We start from the raw sequence: 27,717 nt of genomic DNA, 5'->3' as shown, positions 1-27,717 counted from the left end.
ACCACTTCACCTGCGAGCCAACTGGGGTGATAAACTGTATCCGGTGCTCCCGATGTGGCCATTTATACATTGGGGAGACCCGCCGCAGACTGGGAGACCGTTTTGCCGAACACTGGCGCTCGGTCCTCCAGCAGTGGCAGGATCTCCCTGTGGCCATACACTTCAATTCCACAGACCACTCCCACTCTGACATGTCTGTCCATGGCCTCCTCTACCGTCAAGATGAGGCCACACGCAGGTCGATGGAGCAATACCTTATCTCCCGCCTAGGTAGCCTCCTACCTGCCGGCATGAACATCCAACTCACAGACCTCCGTTGATACCCCTGCCCCCCCTTACCCCATCCCTATGTATAATTTTAGTCTGGTTCTCTTTCTCTTTTTCCCCCCTCACTATATCTCCCCCCAGCCCTACCTTTCTTTCTCTTTTATTTCCCATAATTCTCCACCTTCCCCCTAGCCCATTTCCCTTCAGCCTATCACTTCCCAGCTCTCTACTTTATCCCTCCCCCCACTTCTTACCCCCCTTGACCATCCCATGTTACTTCACTCCTGATGAAGGGTTTCGGCCCGAAACGTCGTCACTACCTCCTCCCATAGATGCTGTCTGGCCTGCTGAGTTCTGCCAGCATTTTGTGTTTTTATTTTTTTTTCCCAGTGCTTTAGTATTGATTTTATCAAGTACAGAGAGTTAGACAGCATTCAAACAGGACCTTTGGCCCAAATGGTCCATTCTAACCAGAAATCCCAAACCACGGCAGTCCCAGCTGCCAGCATCTGGCCCACAACCATCGACCAGTCCAACTGTCTTTTCAAAGTTTTTATTGTATCAGTCTCAACCACTCCCTCTGGCAGCAAATTTTATACACATAACACCCTTTATGTAAAAGAAATTGTTCCTCAATGACCCTTCGAGCCACACTGCCCATCAATCCCTCGATTTAATCCTAGCCTATTCACAGGACAATTTAAAATGACCAATTAACCCACCAAATCATACATCTTTGCACTGTGGGATGAAACTGGAGCACCTGGAAGAAACCCACGTGGTCACAGGAAAAACGTACAAAATCTTTACAGGCAGTGGCTTCTCCCTCACCTGGTCTCAACTATCACCCGCTTGCTTGTATTCTTTCCTCTCCCTGCACCGTCTTATTCGGGCTTTTGCCCATACCTTTCCAGTCCTGATGAAGGGTCTCAGCCCAAAATAGTGACTGTTTATTCCCCTCCACAGATGCTGCCTAAACTGCTGAGTTCCTCCAGCAGTTTGGATTTCCAGCATCTGCAGAATCTCTTGTGTTTATCATTCCTTTAGTGTATTTTCTAGGCAGAATGCAATTTAGGTGTAGAACAGTCAGCGGTAGTTTCAACATTAAATGTCACTACAAGGTAACTTTACAGCAGCTTCAAGGTTGCTGCTGTGTGGGTGATTGCAAAGCATGGTAATGAAGCACAACAGTAAATTAGCATTCACACTTTTGGCCCGGAAACACAAATTAGTGATTAAATACAATTTCATTCATTTTGCAGACACAAAGGCACCACATCAATGCAACCACTCTTCAATGCCAAGCCTATTACTGAGATTGTTGTCAATGCCTCATGAAGGCATCTTTGCAGCACACCTTTCATAGGAAGCTGCTTCCTCTGATCCACTCAAAAATTAATTTTTTGAAATCAATAAACTTCACGATGATGAAAGGTCTGCTGTGGAGAGGATTCAGACTGTTTGCACCCGTGGTATAGAGGTGCGAATCCAGAGAGTTGTAAACTTAGCCAGTTCCATCATGGACACTAACCTCCCCAACTTCCTGGGCATCGACTTCTCTAAAGATCTATCCTGGGCCCAACATATTGATGTAATTACAAAGGCACGACAGATGCTACGTTCCATTGGGAATTTGAGGAATTTGATCTGCAGGCTAGCAGAGGGAAGGAGGAATGCCTTGCACCTCCTTTGGTAGAGATGCATCTCCACCCCACCACCAGAATACTATGACAATATTTTAAGAGCTATACAAACTCAAGTCTTTCTTTCAGACACTAAGCGTTGCTCAGAACATTACTTTTTATTGGCATTGTAAAAAGGCAATGAAGAACAACTCATTATATTAAAAACCCTCACTGTTAGTAGTTGGAAGAACAACAGAAACAGCCACAGGTCAGGTCGAGAAGATGAAAAGGTGAAAAAGAAAAAAATCAAAAAAGTCATGAGAAATCATAGCCATCTTATACAAAAGCTAACACAAAGATGGCAAAACTCTTCTCTAAACCAAACAAAAACTGAAATCCAAAATAAAAATCCCAAATGCTGGAAGTCTGTTAGTCCTGAACACTCTCCATATGTTTAATGTCTAAGGTCTGCTTTCGATCATTTCACGTGCCAAGCTGACCAGCGAAGAAGGCTGGAACAGGGGCACAGAGAACCACATAATGAGGATAATTCAAAGTAAATTTATTAGCAAAGTAAATATATGTCACTATATACAACCCTGAGGTTCATTTTCCTGCTGGCATACTCAATAAACCCACAATAGAGTAATAACCATAATAAGCTGAATGAAGTGGGTTTTTTTCTCTCTGAAGGAGAGTGAGAAATGGCTTAATAGAGGTGCACAAGATGATAAGAGGCACAGATCAAGTGGACACACAGAGACTTTCTCCCAGGGTGGAAATGCAAAATGGCTAATAATCTCCCTGCCACCACCCAGCTCTCATCATGTAACGTTATATTGTTTATTTCATAATTTGTGTCATGAATGCATCTTGGTATTTGTTGATTTTTTTGTGGTAATATTACTTTGTATGTTGTGAGTGTTATACGTACTGTGTTGTGCACCTTGACCTGGAGGAGTGGTGTTTCGTCTGGCAGTATACTACATACATGTATGCAGTTGAATAACAATAAACTTGAACTTGAATGGGGGGGGAGGGGGCATGGATGCTGCCTGACCTACTAAGTTCCTCCAGCATTTTGTGTCTGTTGCTTTGATTATCCAGCAACTGCAGAATTTCCTGTGTTTATGTATTTAAGGTGTTGGAGGAAAAGGAAATAGGAGGCATGTCAGAGGCTTGCGTTTCTACAGAGAGCGAAAGGTGCGTGGAACGCCCGCCGGGGCGGCAGCAGAGGCAGACACATTAGGGACATTAAAGAGACTCTTAGACAGATACGTGGATGGCAGACAAATGGAGGTTTACATAGGAGGGAAGGGTTAGATTGATCTGAGAATAGGTTAAGAGGTCAGCACAATATTGTGGACCAACAGACCAGTACTACGCTGTAAAGTTCCACATTCTATAATGTTACAGACCGCTGGAAAAACAAAAGCAGGTGAAGAAACACCTGTGGATGAAGGCACGTGACTTTCTATCTGGAACCGAATAAAGATAACACATACAAAGTGCTGGAGGAACTCAGCGGGTCAGGCATCTATGTAGGGGAGGACCTGCGGAGCTCCTCCAACACTTTGTTTGTTACTCTGGATTTGCAGCATCTTTGGAGTTTTGAATAAAGATACAATAGGGTTTGGGATGAGGAGAAAGAATAAAAGGAAGGGATCCATGATTCTCCAACCCTAATGAAAGGTCATGAACTGGAAACACTGGCTCTGCTTCCCTCTCCACAGAAACCACCCAAGCACCCTGTATTGTCTGCGGTATTTCAGACTTTCAGCATTCCCTGTGTTCTGTTCCCTCTGAGGACCGTTACCTTGTTGTGGCGGAAAGGCTTGTTAGTTCCCAAGATCCCGAGAACGCTGGAGTTTATCCAGCTGGCACTTGGCTCCTGGTAGGATCATCCTCTGCATGAAGGTCAGGAGGGAGGTTCCAGGCAAAGAACAATCCAACCAAGGACACGGGGGTAGACGTGGCAGAAGATAATGATAAAGCACAACGGCAGTGAAGGGACCCCAGTCATCCTGCTTTTCATGCCACTGGGCTCTAACCCTGATCTGCCCATGCAACAGCCTCCCCATGTTAAACAAAGTCATACACAGGCGTTCCCCATTAAAGAAATCCATCATAATATTCCGGTTATGTGGATTCCGGATTGGCTTCTACAATTACCTGAAGACCCACCAATAAAGACAGTTTAGGAGAATATCATACTTGAGTGATTGCCCTACTACGGAAATATTCTTGGGTGGGTGGAAGCAAAGGGAAGTGTAATGAGCAACCCACTCAAAGCTTATGAGCGCCATCTGCTGGCAGAGGGGAAGAGGTCCATACTCCCAATGTTAACATAAGCACCTCATTACAGCTGGATTATGCCACAGTTTGACCTTACTTTAGCTCTCTGCCTGGGTTTGTCCTCATCCCAGCCAACAAAGAGTGCCAGAGGGAATGCCTTAAGGTACAGGACAAAGGTGTCAAGAAAACAACCTAAAGATTAAAAATCCAGTTTCAAGATTATTTAATGTCATTGAGTTCACAAGTGTAAAGCAAAATGAAATAATTGTTACTCCAGATACAATGCAGCACAAAAAAACCCAGAAAAAACAACAAAATAACACAATTTTAAAAAACCTCACAATAAATATAAATATACAAGATTGCTCATATACAATAAATGATTGTATGCCCATAAAGTGACGCTAGGCACATGGGTGGGTGTCTGTACACAAGGAGACTCCAACAAGAAATGAAAAAGCAGTGGTGGTTGGGACGCGGAGGAGTTGATCAGCCCTACTGCTTGGCAGAAGCAGCTGTATTTCAGTCTGGTGATCCTGGCGAGGAGCCCCCTCCCTGATGGGAGTGGGACAAACAGTCCATGAACAGGGTAGGTGGGATCCTTCATGATGTTACTGGCCCTTTTGCAGCACTTTAAGCCCATCACTATTCAGTTTAAACAATTCAGCAAAAAAAAAAATTGAGGGTTTAGCTTGTAGGCATGCAACCTAGTAAATGTCTGGCTCCACATATTTTTCCAGTTGCTCATTAAACATGATCAACAATAATGATATTGCCACCTCCCACACATCACTCTTTGCTGGCACACTGCAGCAAGCTGCCCAGCTCAGCTTACTGCTCCATCTTGTTTACTGAGTGCTTCTAACAAAATGCTCTTCCACGTCAGTTACAAATTTACATCACTCTTTTTGTCAAAAGAAATCTAAGTAACTATCAGTTTTAAAATACTACATGGCAGGACACCGAGTTGCAATCATTTCTCCTGGTATCAAAAATAATACCTGTTTAATGTTTATCGCGCTAAATCCTTCATTTTCAAGATCTTTGACCTATCCTAGAATTCAACTCTATTAATAATTCACAGCGACTTGTCTCTGTGCAAAAGACTTAACTCTAGCTGCATGTTAATTAACACAGAGGATATTCTACAACCATCAGAAAATAAACTGGAGGACTACATAGAGGTTACTAAATCCCAACAACATCAGCAATTAAGACATAAGATAGCTGAAGTGCTGAATCTGTAGGGCAGGGTACCCCTTGATTGCAGGGAGGGCAAAGAAATCTGCAGAAAAAGAGTTTTCAAAACAGCATTCAACAAAGCTTGTTGAATTTTTACTATCTTGGTTCCATGATAGGCTGTGCTTGCAAAAACCACAATTTAATTAACACTTCGGTTTGACATATTACTTGTGTTTGCTTCGGGCACGTGTCCTCTTGCAAACATGTTTAAAAATCTGAAATTAAATGCCTTGTTTCAGAACTGTTAGTGGAGCTTAAATGGATTTTGTTTGCCTTTCATCAATACAAACATTAACTGCCTAAGGTCAACCCCGTCCCCAATACAATGACGTAAATTATCTGTCACCATCTCAACAGTCACACCCAGACAAGAATTTGCATCCTGCCAACAAAGCACAAATGTATAAATTAGTTCAGGGTTCTGAACCAGAATCAGGTTTATTATCACTGATGTGTGCATGAAATTTGTTGCCTTGTAAAAATTCACTGTATGGGACAATGAGAAATAAATGCAAAAACAGAGCAAATCAGTGTGGATGTGTTCATGGATTCACGAGATGCTCAAGAATCTGATTGTGGAGGGGAAGAAGCTGTTCCTAAAATATAGGGTGTGCATTTTCTTACTCCTGCACCTCCTCCCTGATGATAGTAGTGAGTAAAGGGTATATCCTGGGTGATGGAAGTGTTTAATGCTAGATGCCACATTCTTGAGGCACTGCCTTTTGAAGATGTCCTTGATGGAGAGGAGGCTAGTACCCATGTGGGACTGGCTGCAACTAGAAGACTCTGCAGTGGCCCCTCCACACCAGACAGTGATGCAACAAGTCAGAACACTCACCACCATACATCTGTAGAAATATAACCTTTCCCTTAACCTGATCCCTTTCACAATCAGGAGGGCAACAGATTCAGGGACTTCACAGGCCCTTTTCTTCTCCCACCCTGATTGTGCTCAGCTGGGATAAGCCATGGCTAGCAATCACTTCTACTGCAGATACCTGAGCATGCCTCCTCGCTGACACCAGGAAATGGCGTCCAATGACCCAAAGCATTGTTGAGGATCCTTACCACAATCTCTCTGACCCACTATCGTCAGGAAAGAGGTACAGGAGCATCAGGACTAGGACTGTCAGACTGGGTAACAGCTTCTTCCTTTAGGCTAAGACTAATGAACACCCTGTACCACCGAGGACGTCACTGGGACAGAGAGCTGTGCTGTGCACAACATGCATTTTGAATTATATTTTATTACTTATGGCAACATTATTTTATATGGTGTGCGTGATATTGGTATAGTGGGTGCACTATGGCCTGGAGGAACATTGTTTCATTTGGTTGTATATACATACAATCAGCTGAGAATAAATTTGAAGTTGAACTTGAACTTCAAGACCTGGGCCTTGATATCACCCTTTGCAACTGGGTCCTCAATTCCCTCACTTGCAGATTGGCAACATCTTCTCCACAATCTCCATCAGCACAGGTGCACCACAGGCTGTGTGCTTAGCCCCCCCGCTCTACTCACTTTACACCTATCACGATGTACAGCTCCGATGCCATATTTAAGTTTGCTGACAACACCATAATTAAAAGGTGGTGACGAACCGGCACATAGAAGGGAGAAGGAAAGCCTGGTTGAGTGGTGCCACAACAACCTTTCACTCAATGTCAACAAGACCAAAGAGCAAACTACAGACACACTTTTAAGGACTCTTTACAACTCAGTATTATTTTTTATTTAAACAATTTGTCTTCTTTTGCACATTGGTTGCTTATCAGTCTTTGTTTATGTAATGTTTCATAAGTTCTTTTGATTTATTTTCCTGTAAATGCTTACAAGAAAATGAATCTCAGGGAAGTAGATGGTAACATACACATACTTCGCTAATAAGTTTACTCTGAACTTTGAAACTCGTCTCAGGATCAGTAATCACACAGTGCACAGAACGATGAGAGAGAGAGAGACAAATTCAAATCCCAGCCTGGCAGCTGGGGAACTCGATTAAACCTATTCTCTAATACACTGATGTAAATTGTTCTCTGTCCTCTCAACCATCACATCCTGGCCAAAATTTTCACCACACCCACAGAGTACTGCTTCATGTGTTTATGGCTGCCTCAATAAAGCAGCCAACATAATCAAAGACCCCCCCATGCACCCTGGTCATTGTCTCACCCCCCCCCCCTCCCCACTGGGCAAATGATACAAAAGCCTCTCCTGTTGGGCAGAAGGTAGAAAAGTCTGAAGGTACAGTACGTACCACCAGGCTCAAGGACAGCTTCTATCCCACTGTTAATCAGACTACTGAACAGTCCCCTGGTATGACAAGATGGATTCTTGACCTCTGCTGACTCGCAGAACAATTGCACTCCCCCACATATTTTCCCACGACCTACTTGTTTTTTTTTATTTTACTGTTTAGAGTGGCAGCACAGTAACAGGCCCTTGTTGTCCAACAGGCCCGTGCTACCCAATTACACCCATGTGGCCAATTAATCCACTAACCTATACGTCTTTGGAATGTGGGAAGAAATTGGAGCACCCAGAGGAAAACCACATGGTCATGAGGAGAAGGTACAAACTCCTTACAGAACACAGGAATTAAACCCGGGTCACTGGCACTGTAACAGCATCGTACTAACTGCTACGCTAACCGTGTCGTGCTTACTCTCTCTCACATGCCTATCAACTTCAACCCCAATCCTCCTCCCACGCCCTGACATGAAGGGTACTTTCAGAAGACAATTAACCTACCAACTAGCACTTCTTTAGGTTGTGGAAGGAAACTGGAACCCACACAATCATGGGAAAACATCCAAAAACTCAGCTTCCCTCTGCCATTATCTGCAGAACTACAGACAATCCTGTGGAATGAGTACTGAAGAGATGGAAACTGCTCTGAGAATGTCAACTGGGAGAACACCATGTTCCGTTCCCTACACAGTTATCACCTTGACATCAGAAAGATATGCTCGTGGACTTGTATAATGAAGTGCGTAGTATGCGGCTGATTCTGTGATGCCTGAACACTTTCAATAGTTTTCTTTGAGGCAGTAACACTGATCCAATACAAAGCACATCATTCAGAAACATCAATGGAAAAAAAGTCTTCATGTACATTACGCAAGACATTTTGAAATATGAAATACTCATCTTCTCATCCTCCCTGTACCTTCACACTACTGTGCAAAAAATATATATTGGACTGCAAATCAAAATAACTTGCTGATAAAAGTAACAGATCGCTTGGGAGATGAATGACATTTTACCCTTTGTCTAGGGCAGGCTGGTGAACCTATGGCATGTGCGCCCAAGATGGCTCATGGCACCCCAGATTCTTTAAAAACCACCCTTAATAAAAAGATACAGAATCTTTATCTACACTGCCAAATAAAGCAGTAAGTGATTTTTTTTTACAACCTGAGGATTGTGAGATGTTTTCTCGGGAAATGTCTCACACCGGCATGCTGCCAGCTAGATAGTTGAAAAAAGATGTGATGTTGGATAATGTGTTTTGAAATCCTCGCAGACCCGCTGTACACATCAATGTCTGGCAAGTAAACAGTTACAATAACAACACTATTCAGAAGTATTATTTTTCAATTGCCTTTTTTAAAAAAGTTACAGTCATAGAACACTACAACATAGAAATAGGCCCTTTGGCCCATCTAGTCTGTGCCAAACCAGTAACCTGTCCTGTCCCATCAACTAGCACTCAGGCCACAGCCCTCTATGCCTCTACCTACCCTATGCATGTACCTATCCAAATTTCTCTTAAATATTGAAATGGATCCCGCATGTAAGAACTACCCTGGTTGGCCCTCCCAAAGTGCAACCCATCACACTTGTCAGCATTAAATTCCATCTGCCATTTCCAGCCCATTTTTCTAGCTGGCCCAGATCTTGCTTCAATCTTTAATAGTCTTCACCGTCCGTTACACCCCAATCTTGGTCTCATCCACAGATTTGCTGATCCACTTTTCCACATTACCATCCCAATCGTTGATCTAGATGACAAGCAAAAAGGAACCCAGTGCTGATCCCTGCAGCACACCGCTAGTCACAGGCAACCAGCTACAACCACTTTCTGGCCTCTTCTACAAAGCCAGGATCCAATCTAATTTACTACCTCATCTAGAATGCCAAGCGACTGAACCTTCTTGACCAACTTTGCACCCAGGACCTTGTCAAAGGCCTTGCTAAAGTCAACGTAGACAACATCCACGGCCTTGCCTTCATTCATTCTCCTGGTAACTTCCTCGAAAAACTCTAAGATTGGTTAGACATGACCTACCACACACAAAGCATGTTGACCATCCCAAATCAGTCTTTGTCCAGCTAAATACTTAAACATCCAGTCCCTTAGAATAACTTCCCCAATACTGATGTCAGGCTCACCAGCCTGTCATTTCCTGGCTTATTCTAGAGTCTTTCCTAAAAAAAAGGAACAACATTAGCTATCCTCCAATTCTCCAGCACCTCACCCATTACCCAGAATATTTTAACTGTCTCTGCCATGACACCTGCAGTTTCTACACTAGCCTCCCACAGGCTCCGAGGGAACACCATGTCAGGCCCTAGGGTTTTATCCACCCTAATTTGCCTCAAGACAGCAAACACTCCTCCTCTATAATTTGTATAGGGTCCAAGACCTCACTGTTGCGTTTGCCTCACATCTATAGACTCTGTGTCCATTTCCCGAGTAAATACTGATGCAAAATTAATCATTCTTGAAGAGGTTTCTAAAAACTTCATTTATTTCAATCTGTCTCTGTTATAGTACAAAAAACTGAATACATGCAAATAAGCAACAGGACTCATCCTTTTTCTTTAAAAAGTCCATAATTATTGTTACTAATTCATTAATCAACGATAATCTCTGCTCAAAACTGTCATGGCCTACGAGATGAAACCTCCAAGTGGATCACTGGGGACTCTCTCCTCATTTGTGACATTCTATGTGAAGGGCTCAAAGCATTGTTGAAGATTCCTACCATTCACCCCACAGTCTCTTTGACCCACTACCCTCAGGGAGGAGGGACAGGAGCACCAGGATGAAGACGGCCAGACTGGGTAACAGCTTCTTCCCTCAGGCTGTGAGGCTAATGAATACCCTGCCACCACCAAGGAAAGCAAGCTGTTTACTGTTTACCTGTGCTGCACACACATTTTTAGTAATACTTTATTGAATTTTTTGTGGTAATGTTTAGATTTATGTGTGCTGTGTGATACATGTATCGTGGGTGCACCGTGAGTCCGGGGGGGGGGGGGGGGAACGCCGTTACATTTGGTTGTACTGCATATACATAGACAGATGGCAATAAATTTGAAAATTTTTTCAAAGATTACTGGCAATCTGAGCACATGTTCTCCATAAGGTTCGCCACCCCTGCTCAGGGAAATGAATTCAATTTATTATGGTTTAAAGACTCACTGGATGAAAGATAAAATGAAAAACAACAGCATTACCTGTACTAGTTTCGGACGCCCCAGGAGTGGTCTGTGGGTTTAGATGTTCCCTCACCATCTTCTGCAGTGAACGCATGAAGACAGAGATAAGGCGATCAATGTAGCTGGGGTTGTTGCTGCAAGCAGACTTCAGGATCATCAACGTGCCTGAAGGTTCAAGAAGCCAAGATAAGAATCCAAGTTAGAGCAAGTCTTAATAAAAGACCAGTGCGGTATAAGCACCATACTTTCAGGTAAGCCTCCATGGAGTTTGGTGGTGCCGAACCAGCAGATTTTCCAGATTATTGGATGTTACTCCCATTCATACCCAAAACCACTATATTTGACTACCTGCACTCCACTTTCTTTACAACTTTAACCTACACTCTGTGGCCTCTTTATTAGGTACACCTGCTCGTTAATACAAATATCAAATCGGCCAATCACGAGGCAACAACACAATGCATAAAAGCATGCAGACATGGTCAAGAGGTTCAGCTGTTCTTCACACCAAACATCAGAATGGAGAAGAAATGTTATTTAAGTGACTTTAACCGTGGAATGATTGTTGGTGCCAGACAGGGTGGTTTGAGAATCTCAGAAACTGCTGATCTCCTGGGATTTTCACATGCAACGGCCTCTAAAATTTACAAAGAATGGTGCAAAAACAAAAAAAAAACATCCAATGACCAGCAATCCTGTAGGCAAAAATGCCGAGGTCAGAGACGAATAGCCAGACTGGTTCAAGCTGACAGGAAGGTGACAGTAACTCAAGTAACCATGATTACAACAGTGGTGATCAGTTTCTCTGAATGCACAACACGTCGAACCTTGAAGTGGACGGGCTACAGCAGCAGAAGATCACAGACACACACTCAGTGGCCACTTCATTACGTGCAGGATGTACAGGAGGATATCTTGCATCCCATTTTTCTTCATTTACCCTGATAGCATGACCTGTCAGGATGGCACAACTACAAAAGCTTTTCACTGTGTCTCGATACATTTGACAGAAGATTAGATAAGAGTAAGATCAGATTTATTTGATGTACGTATATCAACACACCGAAACACACAAGGAAATGGGCCGCTTGCATCAATGACCAACACAGTCTGAGGATGTGCTGGGGACAATCTGGCAAATGTCGCCAACAAAGCATGCCCATAACTTAATCCTAACCACGTGGGAGGAAACCAGAGGAAACACGTGCAGGTCATGGTAGAACATACATACAGACAGCGGCAGGTACTGAACCCAGTCGTTGATTGCTGGCACCATCAGGCATTGCTCCTCACTGCTATGTCTCAGACCGAGGCACTCACTTTGAGCTGGGAAGGAAGGGGGTCAGAAGCAATAATGCGAAGGTGATGGGTGAAGAGGAAGAAGTACAAACTGGCAGGGGACAGGTGAGACAAGGTGAGGGGGGAAGTGGATGGCTGTGGGAGGGGAGATTAAGTAAGAAAGTAGAAAAGGTGAACAGCTGAAGGAGGAACCTTCTTCACCTCTTCATAGACTGAGAGGGCTGAAGAGCATCTTTCCACTCTGTACAACCCTATGACATCCCACTTCACGCAGCTGCCTCTCAACAGAAATACACAAAATTTTCCATGAAAGGATCGACATACTTGGATCAATCAGGTGCTGACTCCTGCAGGTTAATGGTCTTTGCAAAGCTCAAGACCTGCATCAGTCCCAGCTCCAAAGTTCAGACACGAGGGCCTGTGATAAGTAGTGCACTGGAAGAGCTCAACACTCTGTAAGATGACAACTGACAAATTGCCAATTCCAAAGCTAAAATTACATCTGCCGGTACCGATCATAACATTTGTTGGTGAAGGACATTTGCCATTTGGAGGAGAATGCAGTGTGATCCACGATGCAACTTCTCACCTGCTTTACTGACAAAACTAATTTGGTGTCAGTGTGAAGAATTTGTCAGTCCATCAGAAGGACTGACAGCTCCTTCACACCAACACCAAATTAGCTCTACAATATTTCAGAGATAGCCAGCCCGATGTTTATTGACACACAAGACCTACAAGGAACTGCTGTTACATTTATAATTACATCATACAGCTGAAGGAATGAACATTGATTTCTCTTTCTGGAAATTCTTCAACACCCCCTTCCCCCTTCTTCCCCACTTCGCCGCTCAACTGTTCTCCTCTCCTGCTTATCATCTCCCTGGTGCTCCTCATCCTCCCCTTTCTCCCATGGTCCACTCTCCTCTCCTATCAGATTCCTTCTTTTCCAGTCCTTTGCATTTTCCACCTACCATTTCCCAGCTTCTATTTCATTCCCCCCTCACCCACCTGGTTTCACCTATCACCTTCTAGCTTGACCTCCTGCCCATCCCCCCACTGTTTTATTCTGGCATCTTCCTCCTTCTCTTCGAGTGCTGCTGAAATGTCGACTGTTTATTCCCCCCCGTAGATGGTGCCTGACCTGTGGAGTTCCTCCATCATCTTGCGTGTAATCTGGATTTCCAGCATCTGCAGAATCTCTTGTATTCCTATAGGTTAAGTTGTTCGATCCAATCAGGTACCAAGCACAGCATACTACGCTCCTACTAAAGAATGATACCGGAGAAAAACCTCAGGATTTTAAAGATTAGCTTTACTTGTCACGTGTTCACTGGAGTGGAATGGGCCGTTGATGTTTCAGGCCGAGGACCTTCACCTGGACTGAAAGAGTAGAGCATGGAGAGCTAATACAAGGAGGTCAGAGGGAGGGCTGGGACAACATGACACGCGATGGGTGAATCTAGGTGAGGGGAGGGGGGGATATGTTGAGTTACAGATTGAGTCAGATGAGGCAAGGAAGGCTGGAGATAGAGGCAAAGGGTTGAGGTGATAGGCGAAGGCAACAAAGAAACTGACAGATAATTATATCTGATAAGACAGGAATCTGAAGTTACTCAGGGTAAAATGGTCTGAGAGAATAGCGTAAAGCATGACAGCGCCAGCAGAGAGGTCAGGGTTCAGTCCCCACCGCTGATGGAGGATCTTGTATGTTCTTCTCCCTTGACCACACTGGATTCCAGCAGGTGCTCCAGTTTCCTCTGTTGTTCCAAAGACTCAAGGGTTATAAGTAGCGGCCATGCTATGCTGGCACAACACTCGTGGGTGCCCCCGATCCTCACACCATGTTAGTCACTGATGCAAGCAATGCATTCATTCACTGAACGTTTTGATGTACCTGTGACCAATAAAGCTAATCTTTATTTGATCTTGATATGATTTAATTTAATATTGGAAAATACAACTTCCTTCATTCCCACATACTCCTGTGGCTGTATACTGCTATTTTTACATCTACATTTTGTTTATTTGCTCTCGGATTTTGCCATCATTGGCATTAATTATTTACTTATCCCTAGTACCCTTGAGCTGAGGAGTTTGGTAAGGCTTTGCAGAAGACAGTTGGGAGTTAACTAAGCTCAAAAGAGACACCATTGCTGCCTTTGAGAGAGATCAGTCCTGTTGGAGGGTCACACTAACACACAGATGGCCAACACAGTAACACAGTGGTTAGCACAATGCTATTACAGCTTTGGGCATTCCAGACTTCCGAGCTCTTTGTACATTTTCCCCATGAACTGCGTGAGTTTCCTCCAGCTGCTCTGGTTTCATCCCACTGTCCAAAAGCGTACCGGTTAGTAGGTTAATTGGCCATTGTAAATTGCCCCGTGATTAGGCTAGAGTTTAATAGATGGGCTGCTGGGGGTGTGGCTTGCTTGGCTGGGAGGGCCTGTTTCACACCATCTCTCTAAATAAATAAATAAGGTTTCTGTTATCTATTAACAGAGATTTTCAAGTACAATACAGAGTTCAGTCCATCACGAGACTGTACACCATCAGGAGGAATTCATTAATGGCCTTAAGCTAAAGAATGTGAGGAGGAAATAGAATTTCCACACAAATGGCAAATCTGGCATTAAATTAATTTAAGCTACAAATCTGTAAAGTGAAAAAAATTGCTGTAAATGCACAAGATGCCTGTCAACATTTAAATAGATGAACTGGTGGTTTGGGTATAAAAAACAACCGTCCTCAGAATCATTTATTTTCATTATTTCACAAAACAACCACATAGTCTTTCAGGACTGATTGTGAAGTCTACAGAAATGGGACAGAGGAGCCTAAAACCAGAGGGTTTCGGTTTAAGGACGGAGTAAGAAATTCAGAATCAGGTTTATTATCACTGATGTATGACATGAAATTTGTTGCCTTGCAGATATGACAGGGAATACTGTGTTAGGAAACCACTGAAGTTGAATCATTGAACCGGCAGCACAGAGCTGTCCTTGAGCATGTTCTCATCCTCTGCCCAATGGGACGGAGAGAGGAGAGAATACCCCGGGTATAACAAAAGAACAGCAGCAAACAAGCCCCTTTCCCATCCACACACAGGCAGGTCTCCAACCCCGGGACAGATTATCACCGTACCTCAGTACATATGACAATGATAATCCCAATATGAACCATGCACTATGATAATATGTTAGTAACTAACCAATAAATTTCACTGTTCTTTTTCTGCTTGGACAGGCAATTGGCTGTACCTCGAGGCACAGAATGTAAAAAAAGCTTCTCACTGTAATTCAGTATGTGACAATAATTAACCAATTTACCAATAATCTCATCACAAACTACGTACTGTCCTCCAAGTGGACCACAACCTTCTCGCAGAGTTCTGAGGCTTGTGTGCCTCACCCACTCGGAAAGCTATGCTGGCTGGAGTCAGGGCCTTGGTAGGGCACCCGTGCGTTGGTAGGGTCAAAGTGTAGAGGCCAGACTAAGAGTGGTCCACTGGTCCACCAGGTCCAGGGGTTCAGCTCAGGGCTAACAATCCTGACTAGTCAAAAAACAATTGTTATGGAAACAGCAATGAAGCGTCCTTCTGCAGATGGTGGCCTTCACTGCTGTCCTGAACACCAGCAGAGCAAAGGGCAGCAAGTAAAAACTAATAATGATAGGCATCCGTTAGTCTCGAGAGACCATGGATTTGAGCCAGTGAGCAGGCCTGGGCAGGGTTGTATGGGAGACCAGCAGCTGCAAGTCTCCCCTCTCCACACCACCAATGTTGTCCAAGGGAAGGGCAAGAGCTGATACAACTTGACACTGGTGCCGTCGCAGAGCAATGTGTGGATAAGTGCCTTGCTCAAGGACACAACACGCTGCCTTAGCTGAGGATCAAACTAGTGACCTTCAGATCAGTGGACCAACGCCTTAATCACTTGGCCACGCACCAACACAAGTAAAAACTATGTACTACGATAATATACTGTATTAGTAAATAATTCACAAAATTGGGAATTCACTGCCTAGATGGACCGCTCTTCTCCGTGGATGGCATGTAATACAATTTACTCACTGTACGTATAAGCCAATTTACCTAGTGTACACAGGATGCGCGCTCAAAGCTTAATCCCGAGAAACGGGCTATGGCCAACTTACCAAACAGCTGATTGGGATTGGCGTTTGTCGCTTTTTCGTAGTTTGTGAGGCCCTCGTAAATCACTTTGCCCACTGCAGCGTAGAGACACTCCAGCTCCTCGTACTTGGAGGCCACGCTCGACGTGCCTATGAGAGAGCGAGGGATGTGACTGAGAACACACACAAAATGCTGCAGGAATTCAGCAGGTCAGCCATCATCTATGAAGGGAACGAAGCAGTCGATGCTTCAGGTGAGACCCTTCAACAAGGGCTGAAAAGGCAGGGGGAAAGAGGCCAGAATAAGGTGGTGAGGGCTAGGGGTGACCACAGAAGCTTTGTGACTGGTTATCAGATCTATCCATATGACGCTTCGGCCTCAACAGCCACTTACTTACAGGTACTGACTGCAACCTTTCAACGGTAAATGCGACCATCTTCCTCAGGCACAAGTTAGTCAAATGACAAACCCCTAGAGACACCTCCATATATACTCTCTCAAGCCAGCAGGGTATGGGCAAGGCTTAATGTTCAATCCTGATTGGCCTATTCCTTGATTGGTTAGTTTGAATTGGCCTTGTTCTGATTGGCTAATATTTCAGGCCGAACCCTCTCTGGGAACATATCGTCCCAGGAGGAGGAGGACAAGCTGGCAGGTGATGGGTTGTGGCCAGTTGAGGGAGAATGTGTGTGAGTAGGGAAGGGGGAAATAAAGAAAGAAGCTAGGAGGAGGGGATAGGTGAAAGAGGTGAAGGGCTAAATAAGAAATCTGATGGGAGAGGAGAGTGGACCAGTGGAGAAAGAGGAGGAGGGACAGCAGAGGGAGGTGATGGGCAACTCAGGAGAAGAGAAAGGGTAAGAGAGGAGCCAGAACGGGGAAATTGAAAAAGAGAGAATAGGGAGGGGAGGAAATTACCAGAAGTAGGAGAAGTTGATGTTCATGCCACCCAGACAGAATATGAAGTGTTGTTTCTCCACCAGAGAGAAACCTCATCACAGCAGGAAAGGACACCGTGGATCAGTGTGTTGGAAAGGGAATGGGGAGTGGCCACTTGGAAATTCTCTCTGCTGCGAACAGAGCGAAGGCACTTGTCAGAGCAGTCGCCCGATCTATGTCAGGTCTCACCAAGGTTGTGTTGAGGACACCGGAAACAGAAGATGACCCTAACAGACATGCAGGTGAACAGCTGCCTCACCTGGAAGGACTGTTTGATACCCCGAATAACCTGTGAAGCTGTAGCTTAAAGAATGCTAAATCTGTACCCTTTCCCTTAACAACCATCGTCACCACAACCCACCCCCAGCAGTACCTCGCCAAACCCTGGTGTGCAACCTACTCGGTTCTGTTGGGAAGACACTCATCAGCCGGGACAGCAGGGTGTGGACAGCACGCAGCACCTTGTTATTGCCACAGGTCATGCAGGCCGCGATACCTCGCTGCAATGGCTTGAAGCTGCTGAGGATGGCTGAAGATTGGAGCACAGTCAGGAGGAAACTCAGCACCTCCAAGCCTGTGCAGATGTTCGCCATGTTTGCCTGATTGGGCTGCTCCTAAAATGTGAAAAATACTGGAGGTAAATATAAAACCAGATTACTTTATTTTCAGAATCAGAGTCAGATTTAATATCACCAGCATCTGCTGTGAAATTTGTGACTTTTACAGCAGCAGCACAATGAAATACATGACAAATAAATATAGAGGAAAAAAACAACTGCATTAATTATCTATATGTCTATTAACTATTTAAGTTAAAATAAGCAGTGCAAAATAACAAATAAAAAATAAGTAGTGAGATATTGTTCATAGGTTCAGTGTCTACTTAGAAATCTGATGGTAGAGGGGAAGAAGCTGTTTCTGAATCGCTGAGTCTGTGCTTCAAGCTTTTGTACCTCCTTCCCAATGGTAACAGTGTGAAGGCAGTATGCCCTGGGTGGTGGGGATCCTTAATGATAGACACCACTTTTCTGAGGCATTGCTCCTTGAAGATGTCTTGAAAATTACAGAGGCTGTTACCCGTGATGGAGCTGACTAACTTTACAAGTTTCTGCAGCTTAATTTGATCTTGTGCAGTAGCCCCCACCATACAAGACAGTGATGCAGCCAATCAGAATAGTCTCCACAGTATATCTGGAGCAGTTTTCAAGCGTTTTAGTGCACAAACCAAATCTCCTCAAACTCCTAATGAAATATAGTGCTGATTTGCCTTCCTTATAGCTGTACAAATATCTTGCATCTAGGTTAGGTCCTCAGCGATATTGGCACCCAGGAACTTGAAATTGCTCACTCTCACCACTTCTGATCCCTCTCTGAGAATTGATTCATGTTCCCTTATCTTACCCTTCCTGAAGTCCACTATCAGCTCTTTGGTATTGCTGATGTTGAGTGCAAGATTGTTGGCTGCGACATCGCTCAACTAGCTGGCATATCTTGCTCCCATGTGCCCTTTCATCTTTATCCGAACCTGTGCCAACAATAGCTCTATCATCAGAAAATTTAAAGATGCTCTTTGAACTATGCCAGGCCACACAGTCAGATAGAGAGAAGAGATGCTGGAAATGCCGTAGATGCTGGAACAAACTGTGGGGGACACTGAACCCCTTCATCTGGACTGCATTTTGATGTTGGCCCGACCCAGAACACCGATGCTGACTGACCCGCTGAGTTTCTCCTAGTTTGTTTTGTTTTATTCCTGAAAATGCAGAGTTCTCTCGCTCATCCAGAGGGTGAATGAGCAAAGTCCACACAGGCAGCACCAGGGGTTGGGTTTAAATGAGCGTTATGCTCTGTTCTTGATGCTGGGAGTCACAGGTCTGCTGTGGAGCCTGTTTAGTCAAGAAAGACAGCTTGGAAAGAGCTGCACCAACCACCCACTTACACTAATGCCTGCACCAACCACCCATTTACACTAATGTATGCACCAACCACCCATTTACACTAATGTCTGCACCAACCACCCACTTACACTAATGCCTGCACCAACCACCCATTTACACTAATGTATGCACCAACCACCCATTTACACTAATGCCTGCACCAACCACCCACTTACACTAATGTCTGCACCAACTACCCATTTACACTAATGCCTGCACCAACCACCCACTTACACTAATGACCGCACCAACCACCCATTTACACTAATGCCTGCACCAACCACCCATTTACACTAATGTCTGCACCAACTACCCATTTACACTAATGCCTGCACCAACCACCCACTTACACTAATGACCGCACCAACCACCCATTTACACTAATGCCTGCACCAACCACCCACTTACACTAATGTCTGCACCAACTACCCATTTACACTAATGCCTGCACCAACCACCCACTTACACTAATGACCGCACCAACCACCCATTTACACTAATGTCTGCACCAACTACCCATTTACACTAATGACTGCACCAACCACCCATTTACACTAATGACTGCACCAACCACCCATTTACACTAATGTCTGCACCAACTACCCATTTACACTAATGACTGCACCAACCACCCATTTACACTAATGCCTGCACCAATCATCCTTTTACAATAACCCAGTTCATTTGCCCCACATTCTCATCAACTGCTCCAGATTCCAGCCCCTCACCCACACACTGGAAACAACTCACTCCGGCCAATTAGCCAGCCAAATTTGGGATGTGGGAGAAACTAAACGGGAGAAACATACCCAGTCAGAGTCAGAATTTTCACTGACATATGTCATGAAATCTGCTGTTTTGGAATAGCAGCAGCTATAGGAAGAGCAAAGAGAGCAAAAGTAGTGAGGTAGATTCATTCTGTTCAGAAATCTGATGGTGGAGGGGAAAAAGCTGTTCCTAAAACATTGAATGTGTGCCTTCTGGCTCTTGTACCTTCTCCCTGATGGTAGTAATGAGAAGAGGGCATGTCCTGGGTGATGAGGGTCCTTAATGATGGAAGCTATTTAAAGATCTCCTCAGTGGTGGGGAGGCTAGTATATCTGAATAGCGGAGTGTCTTCACAACTCTCTGCAGTTTTTTCTGATCCTGTGCAGTGGCCCCTCCATACCAGACAGTAGTGCAACCAGTCGGAATGGTACCTCTGTAGAAACGTGCTATAGTCCCTGGTGACGTACCAAATCTCCTCAAGCTGGCATGCCTGCCTTGTGACTGCATCAACAGATAAGGTTAGAGGGCAAACAAACAAACTCCACATGGGTACCAGCAGAGGTGGGGATTGAACCTCGATCTCTGGTGCAGTGTGACAACGGCTTTACCAGCTGCACCAGTGTGCCACCCCCTTCTGCAGCAGGCTGCAAGATGGCTTGGTAAAAACAAGAGTGCGAGCACTGTTCACAGATTCCAATTCAATACTTAGATTCATCTGGACAGAAACTCCCTATAGCTTCCAAAATGGATGTCCTTTAGATTATTTTTAAAAGTACACACAATTACAGCTGATCAAATGGCAATTATATGGCATCAAATACCCTGCAAGATTAAAGCCTCCCTCATCTAAACTATGTGCAAGTACACATTCTGCATAAAAATGGATTAAATGTAAGTAATTTTTGTAGTGCCTAGCGCGCCTCTCAATTATTGCAATCATCGATGCAGGACAACTTTGAATTTCAAATTTGAACCAATACCATCTAGGAAATTCACTGTAGATGGCTTTTATTTCACGGTTGAGCAGAATCAAGAGGGTGACTTTTGTGATTATAAAAATTGGAGCAAATCTGAAGGCATCATCGTTTTCTTCAGGTTGCTTTAGAGCAAGATAAATACCAGAACAGCCCTTGGCTAGTGTCTCAGAATATCAAGGGGCATCAGCAGCGCAGTTAGCAGAGCTACAGCTCCACAGCATGATCCCAGCATCCAGCGCTGTGTGTGGAGTTTGCACTTTCTCCCTGTGACCACATGGGATTCCCCCAGGTACTGTAGTTTCTTCCCACATCCCAAAGACATGTGGATTGATGGGTTAATTGCCCTAGTAAAATCTGGATGGTGGGAAAATTAGATTCCTCTAGGACTGGTGCAGATGATTGTTTGCTGGTCAGCGATGACCTGGCTCCACAGCTGTAGCCTGCAATCACTGGGCTCCTGGGCCAGCTTCACAGCCGTCAGGCTCCTGGACCAGCTTCACTCGCCTCAGCGCTGAACCTGGCCCCACAGCCGTAGCCTGCAATCACTGGGCTCCTGGGCCAGCTTCACAGCCGTCAGGCTCCTGGACCAGCTTCACTCGCCTCAGCGCTGAACCTGGCCCCACAGCCGTAGCCTGCAGCCGTCGGGCTCCTGGACCAGCGTCACTCGCCTCAGCGCTAAACCTGGCCCCACAGCCGTAGCCTGCAGCCGTCGGGCTCCTGGACCAGCGTCACTCGCCTCAGCGCTGAACCTGGCCCCACAGCCGTAGCCTGCAGCCGTCGGGCTCCTGGACCAGCGTCACTCGCCTCAGCGCTAAACCTGGCCCCACAGCCGTAGCCTGCAGCCGTCGGGCTCCTGGACCAGCGTCACTCGCCTCAGCGCTGAACCTGGCCCCACAGCCGTAGCCTGCAGCCGTCGGGCTCCTGGACCAGCTTCACTCGCCTCAGCGCTGAACCTGGCCCCACAGTCGTAGCCTGCAGCCGTCGGGCTCCTGGACCAGCTTCACTCGCCTCAGCGCTAAACTCGCTCACTTTCGGAGACTGTGTGGCTCGTGTTCTGTGTGTTATTGGTTTATTTTTTTTACTGTTTGTATTTGTTCATTTTTTTCCACATATTGGGCATTTAACAGTCTTTGGTGTGTGGATATTTTTTAATGGGTTCCATGGTGTTTCTGTTTCGTGGTTGCCTGCAAAAAGGATGCATACTTTGATAATAAATAGAATTTGAACTTTGAATGGTCTGCATTTTACACTTTATATCTCCATATATATTATGGGACCATAAGACATAAGAACAGAATTTGGCTCATCGAGTATGCTCCACTATCAAATCGCAGTTGACTTATTGTATTTTCCCACTCAACCCCACTCTCCCGGCTTCTCCATATACCTTTGACACCCAAGAACCCATCAACCTCTGCTTCTGTGGCAATGAATTCCAGTTTCACCAACTTGTGCCTAAAAAAAATCCCTCCTCATCTTGGGAAAGGGGCTTATTGCCACAGCTGCTCCCGCTGTTCTGCTGAACACGGTGGGTATGTTACATTCTCAGCGCCAGCATAACATACCCACCGCGTTCAGCAGAACACTCAAGGCAGAGCCTGCAAGTGGTGGATATATGGAACCAGCTGCCGGAGGAAATGGCTGAGGCAAATATATTGGATACACTTAAGTAGTATGTGGACAGGTAGACAGATGACAAGAGCTTACAGGAGGGGTTACCAACCTTTTTTATGCCATGGACTCCCTACCATTAACCAAGGAGTCCATGGACCGCAGGGTGGGAATCACTGGTCTAGAGGGAGATAGGCTAAGTGCTAGTACAGGATTAGCCTGAAATACATCTTGGTTGGTATGGATACATATAGGCCAAAGGGTTTTTTCCCCGTGTCAACAATTCTATGACTCTAAATCTAATTTGTTTTGGGTTTTTTTTTAAAAGTGTGCTGAGCAAAATGTTGTCAATTCTTTAAAAAAATTAATAGTCTTAATCTAAGCATTCATGGTCATTCTCTCTAAACCTCACAAAACAAGAGCATAAACCTTCACAAACACAAAACCTCACACAAATTTGCAACTTAAAATCTCTCTGGGCCATGTGAGTAAGCCAAATCTATGAGAATACAACAATCATCCACCACCATCGTGAGCCCATGTGTTGGCATGAGTGTCTGTGCGCGCGCGCGCACTTGTGTGTATATGCACATGTAAGTGTCTGCTTTGTGTGCCTGTACAAGTATTTCAATAGTGGAAGCTAACAGAAACATTACCATCAGGGGACCTCATGCAGATCACTCTAGAAATGACAAAGAACAGACCAAACCTCGTGGCACATCCCTCTAAAGAATGCACACTGCAGTAAGGCAGAAAGACATCACAACTAGCACGGATGATGATCAACTACTTCATCTTTCTAGCTACAATTTGTACAATGCTTCTTACAGGCTGGAATAAAGCTGAAAGCCGGATTGAGTTCTGTAAAAATGAGGTGAAAGATTTGTCCCCAAATAGATCAAAAACTCAGTGCTTGGAATCAGTGTGAGTGAAGAGATAAGATATTGCCAATGCACTAGCTATAACTCCTCTGTCTCAGTGTTCTGCGTATCTTAGCCTGAGCAGACTCTTTCCCTGTCATCAATTTTCCACTCATTTCCAAACTATCAGCAGCCTGCAATAGTGATGTTCTTTGAAATAATAACCCGGGATAATTTATCTGTAGTGTTTAATATCCAGCAAAGATAATCTCTTTAGTTTGGTAACTTGTGCAGTAACTTAAGTTAACACACATCAGAACCTGGTCTGTATTGATCTCACTCTTTTCAATGGATCGGCCCTCAAGAGTGAAAATAGAAAGATTTTTTTCCAAGATTAGCTTTTTTTGTCACATGTATATCGAAACATACAATGAAATGCTTAGTTCTGCGAGGGTCGTGCTGGGCAGCCCACAAGTGTCGCCACACTTCCAGCGCCAACATAGCGTGCCCACATCTCACTACCCCTAACCTGTACATGTCTGGAATGTGGGAGGAAACCCGCATGTTTATGGGGAGAACGTACAAACTCCTTACGGACAGCAGCAGAAATTAAACCCCAATCTTACAGCCAGTGCTGCAAAGCAGTGTGCTAACAGCTATGCAGTTACCTAATAAGAAACATGTCCAGACTGCAAAGTGCATGCAAATAATAGTGTGACACATAGCTCTCTACAAATATTAACTGCTTGCAAAAACATACCACTGTCATTAGTAACTTGTCAAACCACTGGAGTTTCAGCTCTGCTTTTGGCCACATATCAGATCGAAGAGCCATCTTCAGGAGGCTGACGCATCGCCTGGACAACATTTCTCCCGGTGAACCCGCAGTGTTGGATGAATCATTCACCTGGGATTGAATTGCCACATGTATCAGACAGAGTGGAAAACAATTAACAATTCACACCTCTATTTTGTCATCTCTTTGCAGGAGACTGATATTACAGAACATTGAAACGTACAGCACAATACACGCACTTTGGCCCACTATGTTTGCCAACTTTTTAACTTCCTCTAAGTTGAATCAACCCTTCCCTCCCACATAGCCCTCCATTTTTCTTTCATCCATGTGCCTATCCAAGAGTTTCTTAAATATCCCTAATGTATCTGCCTCTGCTACCATCCTTGGTAGTGTATTCCATGCACCTACCAGTCTCGGTGTAAAAAAACTACCTCTGATAGCCCCCTCCCATAGCCTCCTCCAATCACCTTAAAATTACGCATTTCTACTCTGGGATAAAAGGCACTGGCTGTCCAATCTATCACTGCCTCTTACAGTAAGACCCTAAGACTTGGGTCTAGAATTGGACAACCCATCCCATCGAATTTGCACCGCCATTCCACTGTGACTGATTTACTATTCCTCTCAACAATATTCTCCTGCCTCCCCCCACCCGTAACGTTTGACACCCTGACTAATCAAGAATCTATCAGCCTCTGCTTTAAATATACCCAACAACTCAGCCTCCACATTGAATGCCACAGATTCACCAGCCTTACTATCATCAGTTGGGGCACTTAGTGTTTAAATTTGTAAGAGCCTGTTACCATCGTAAAATGAGGTTTGGACTGCAGTAAGGAAAGGCTGCTCAAGGTGGACGGAATGAAGAGAAAACAATTAGCTAGCAGGATAATGATCCAATGTTGGCATCGATCTACTACATTTGAAGGGAAGTCTCACTTTGGAATGGAATTGGAAATAATGAGAAGTGACAACCAATGCTCACAACAAACTCTCCCTCCTTCTAAAAATATGGAATTAATAAGGAAAGCGTTATACTGTAGCTATCACCTCTCTCACAAACTCCGCATACAAATTGAATTGCTATGAAGTGTTGTGACTACTGTTATCTCACTCCCAGCACGATCTCGGATGACTGAGGAGATAATCTGGCATTTTCACTCTCCTTTCTGACTGAAGAGACTACTTTATAAACAATATCCCCATCAACCTTAATTCATGGCAACAGGCAAGCAACAGAGGCTTAACGTAGCATTTAAAAAATGGCTCATCTGACAGCAGGCATACTCAGTGGTTTATTAGTGTCAGGTAAATTGAATTATTATTTGCTACAATAAACACAAGAGATTCTGCAGATGCTGGAAATCCAGGGCAATGCACACAAAATGCTGAAAGAACTCAGCAGGATAGGCAGCAAGGCAGAATCCATGGAGATGAATAAACACACAAAATGGTGGAGGAACTCAGCTGGTCAGGGAACAAGACAGCATCTAAGGAGAGAAATAAATACACAGAATCCTGGAGGAACACATTGTAGGGTCTTGGCCCAAAACCTCAGCTGTGTATTCCCCTCCACAGATGCTGCCTGACCTGCTGAATTTCCACCATTTTGCTTGCTATATGCTACAAAACCCTTTTTTGGGGATTGGGCTTTCTATCATCAAAGTGCTTTAGATGTGTAGTTAGCATCAAGATTCAAGATTATTTATCACATGCATATCAAAACATACAGTGAAATGTGCTGCGGGCAACCTGCAAGTGTGGCCACGCATCCTGGTGCCAACATAGCATACCCATCAGTCAATCATAATTATGATGAAGACCAGGTCATCTGCTTTGGTGACATTGATTCAGATATATATCCTGGCCAAATCTCTGCACATTCTGGAGACACAGATGCTAGAATCTAGAGCAAACAAGAAACTGCTGGAGGAACTCATTTGCAGAGGAAAATGGATAGTCGACAGTCTGGGTTGAGACCCTTCATCTGGACTGAAAGAGTAGAGGAGAGATATCCAGCTTAAAGAAGCGAGTGGTGGGGAGGATGGAAGCAGGCAGAACAGGCACAATGGGTCGAATGTCCTAAGGTGGGTCAAGAACTGACAATGGATGAGGGGACAGTGCGAATGGTTGTAGAGGCTGGAGCAGACAAAGGGCTGCAGATGATGGGACCTGACAGAAGAGGAGGGTGGAGCTTGGAACCAAGTGACGGAGGGGGAGGGCAGGTGAGAACAGCGAGGGGCAGGGGACCAAGCGGGTGATGGACAGGTGGAGTGCTGGAGAAGGGGAAAGAAACATGCTAATGGGGGATGGATTGTGATGGTGTAGGAGGAGCTGGGCAGATCAGGCGGAGAGACAGAATGGGGACAAATGGGGAAGGGAAAATTGAAAATTCAATGTCATGTCATCAGGTTGAACAAAACCCAAGGAAATATGATGTGCTCTTTCTGCAGTTTGCACTGATCTCACCGTGTCAGAGGAGGAGGTTAGTATGGGAATGGAGAGAGAACTTAAATCAGCTGGTAAGCAGGAACTCCAGATGGCCACAGCAGACAGAGTGTACATCCTCAGTGAAATAGACATGTCCTCGATCAAACATCTCGTCTGTGGAAGTGAAGCACTTGTTCTACATGCAGTGGCAGCTTACATCACTCACTTGAATCTCTGGAACAGAAACTGAACTGAAACTCTTGGAATCCAAGACAAGCTAATGACCAAGTGAATTAAGCAAGCTGTGGGTCAAGAATCTTAATCAAATAAACACCAGAGGGTAAAAAAAGACATAGGATTGGCATTGGGAAACCAATTAAAGCATCTTACTATATTAACATTTTTTAATGCTATAGTTCAGGACAGTTCAAAGTTCAGGGATTAGCATCACAAAATGTGCCCTTTACCTGGCAGGCAATCCGGATGAGGAAATTCACCACTGTATCAGTGTGCTGTTTGTCAATGGGTTTTGAAAGCAGATGATCAGCCCCGGTCAGTGACTGGCTACGGCTAAACACCTATCAATTAAAGAAACACAAATTCAGGTTCCTTTGCAATCAGATATAGAATTAACTGACACCAAATCCAGCAGACACAAGTTCTAACTAATCTTGGTGTGACCAACTGCAGAAGAAAAGCGTACACTTGCCTTGTGTAAGCATTACTAAACTTGTGTAGCAGGAAACCAAGTCTCAGGTGATGATCAATTTCACAGGCTGGAGTCCTAAAGTAAGACCTTCACCTGGCCCAGTGGTTCTATGTCAGATTTATTGCGTGTAGCTCCAATGACCACAATCTAGCTCATATTAATACTGTAAGACCTTAAGATATAGGAGCAGAATTAGGCCATTCTGCCCAATGAGTCTGCTCTGCCATTCCATCATGGCCGACTTATTATCCCTCTCAACCCCATTTACTTGCCTTCGTTCCATAACCTTCAACGACCTGACTAACCTAGAACCCATCAACCTCCCCTTTAAATATACTCATTGACTTGGCCTCCCCAGCCATATGTGATGTCATA

General features: G+C 44.6%; 1 protein-coding gene across 2 annotated transcripts in view; it reads right to left on the bottom strand.

Annotated features, from left to right (window-relative positions):
• trrap (transformation/transcription domain-associated protein) overlaps positions 1–27,717 on the bottom strand; it is a 336,919-nt gene that overhangs the window by 163,529 nt on the left and 145,673 nt on the right. For both annotated transcript variants that reach the window (XM_059979022.1, XM_059979023.1), the window contains 5 exons: positions 27,101–27,211; positions 24,165–24,311; positions 17,652–17,865; positions 16,339–16,464; positions 10,900–11,046 (listed from right to left, as the gene is read on the bottom strand). In XM_059979022.1, the coding sequence (XP_059835005.1) occupies positions 10,900–11,046; positions 16,339–16,464; positions 17,652–17,865; positions 24,165–24,311; positions 27,101–27,211 (745 nt within the window). The remainder of the gene's footprint in view (positions 1–10,899; positions 11,047–16,338; positions 16,465–17,651; positions 17,866–24,164; positions 24,312–27,100; positions 27,212–27,717) is intronic.

The sequence above is a fragment of the Hypanus sabinus genome, chromosome 9, assembly GCF_030144855.1.
Source record: "Hypanus sabinus isolate sHypSab1 chromosome 9, sHypSab1.hap1, whole genome shotgun sequence".
Classification (NCBI taxonomy): Eukaryota; Metazoa; Chordata; class Chondrichthyes; order Myliobatiformes; family Dasyatidae; genus Hypanus; species Hypanus sabinus.
Note: the sequence above shows the minus strand (reverse complement) of the source record. Positions and strands in the feature narration are given on the sequence as shown.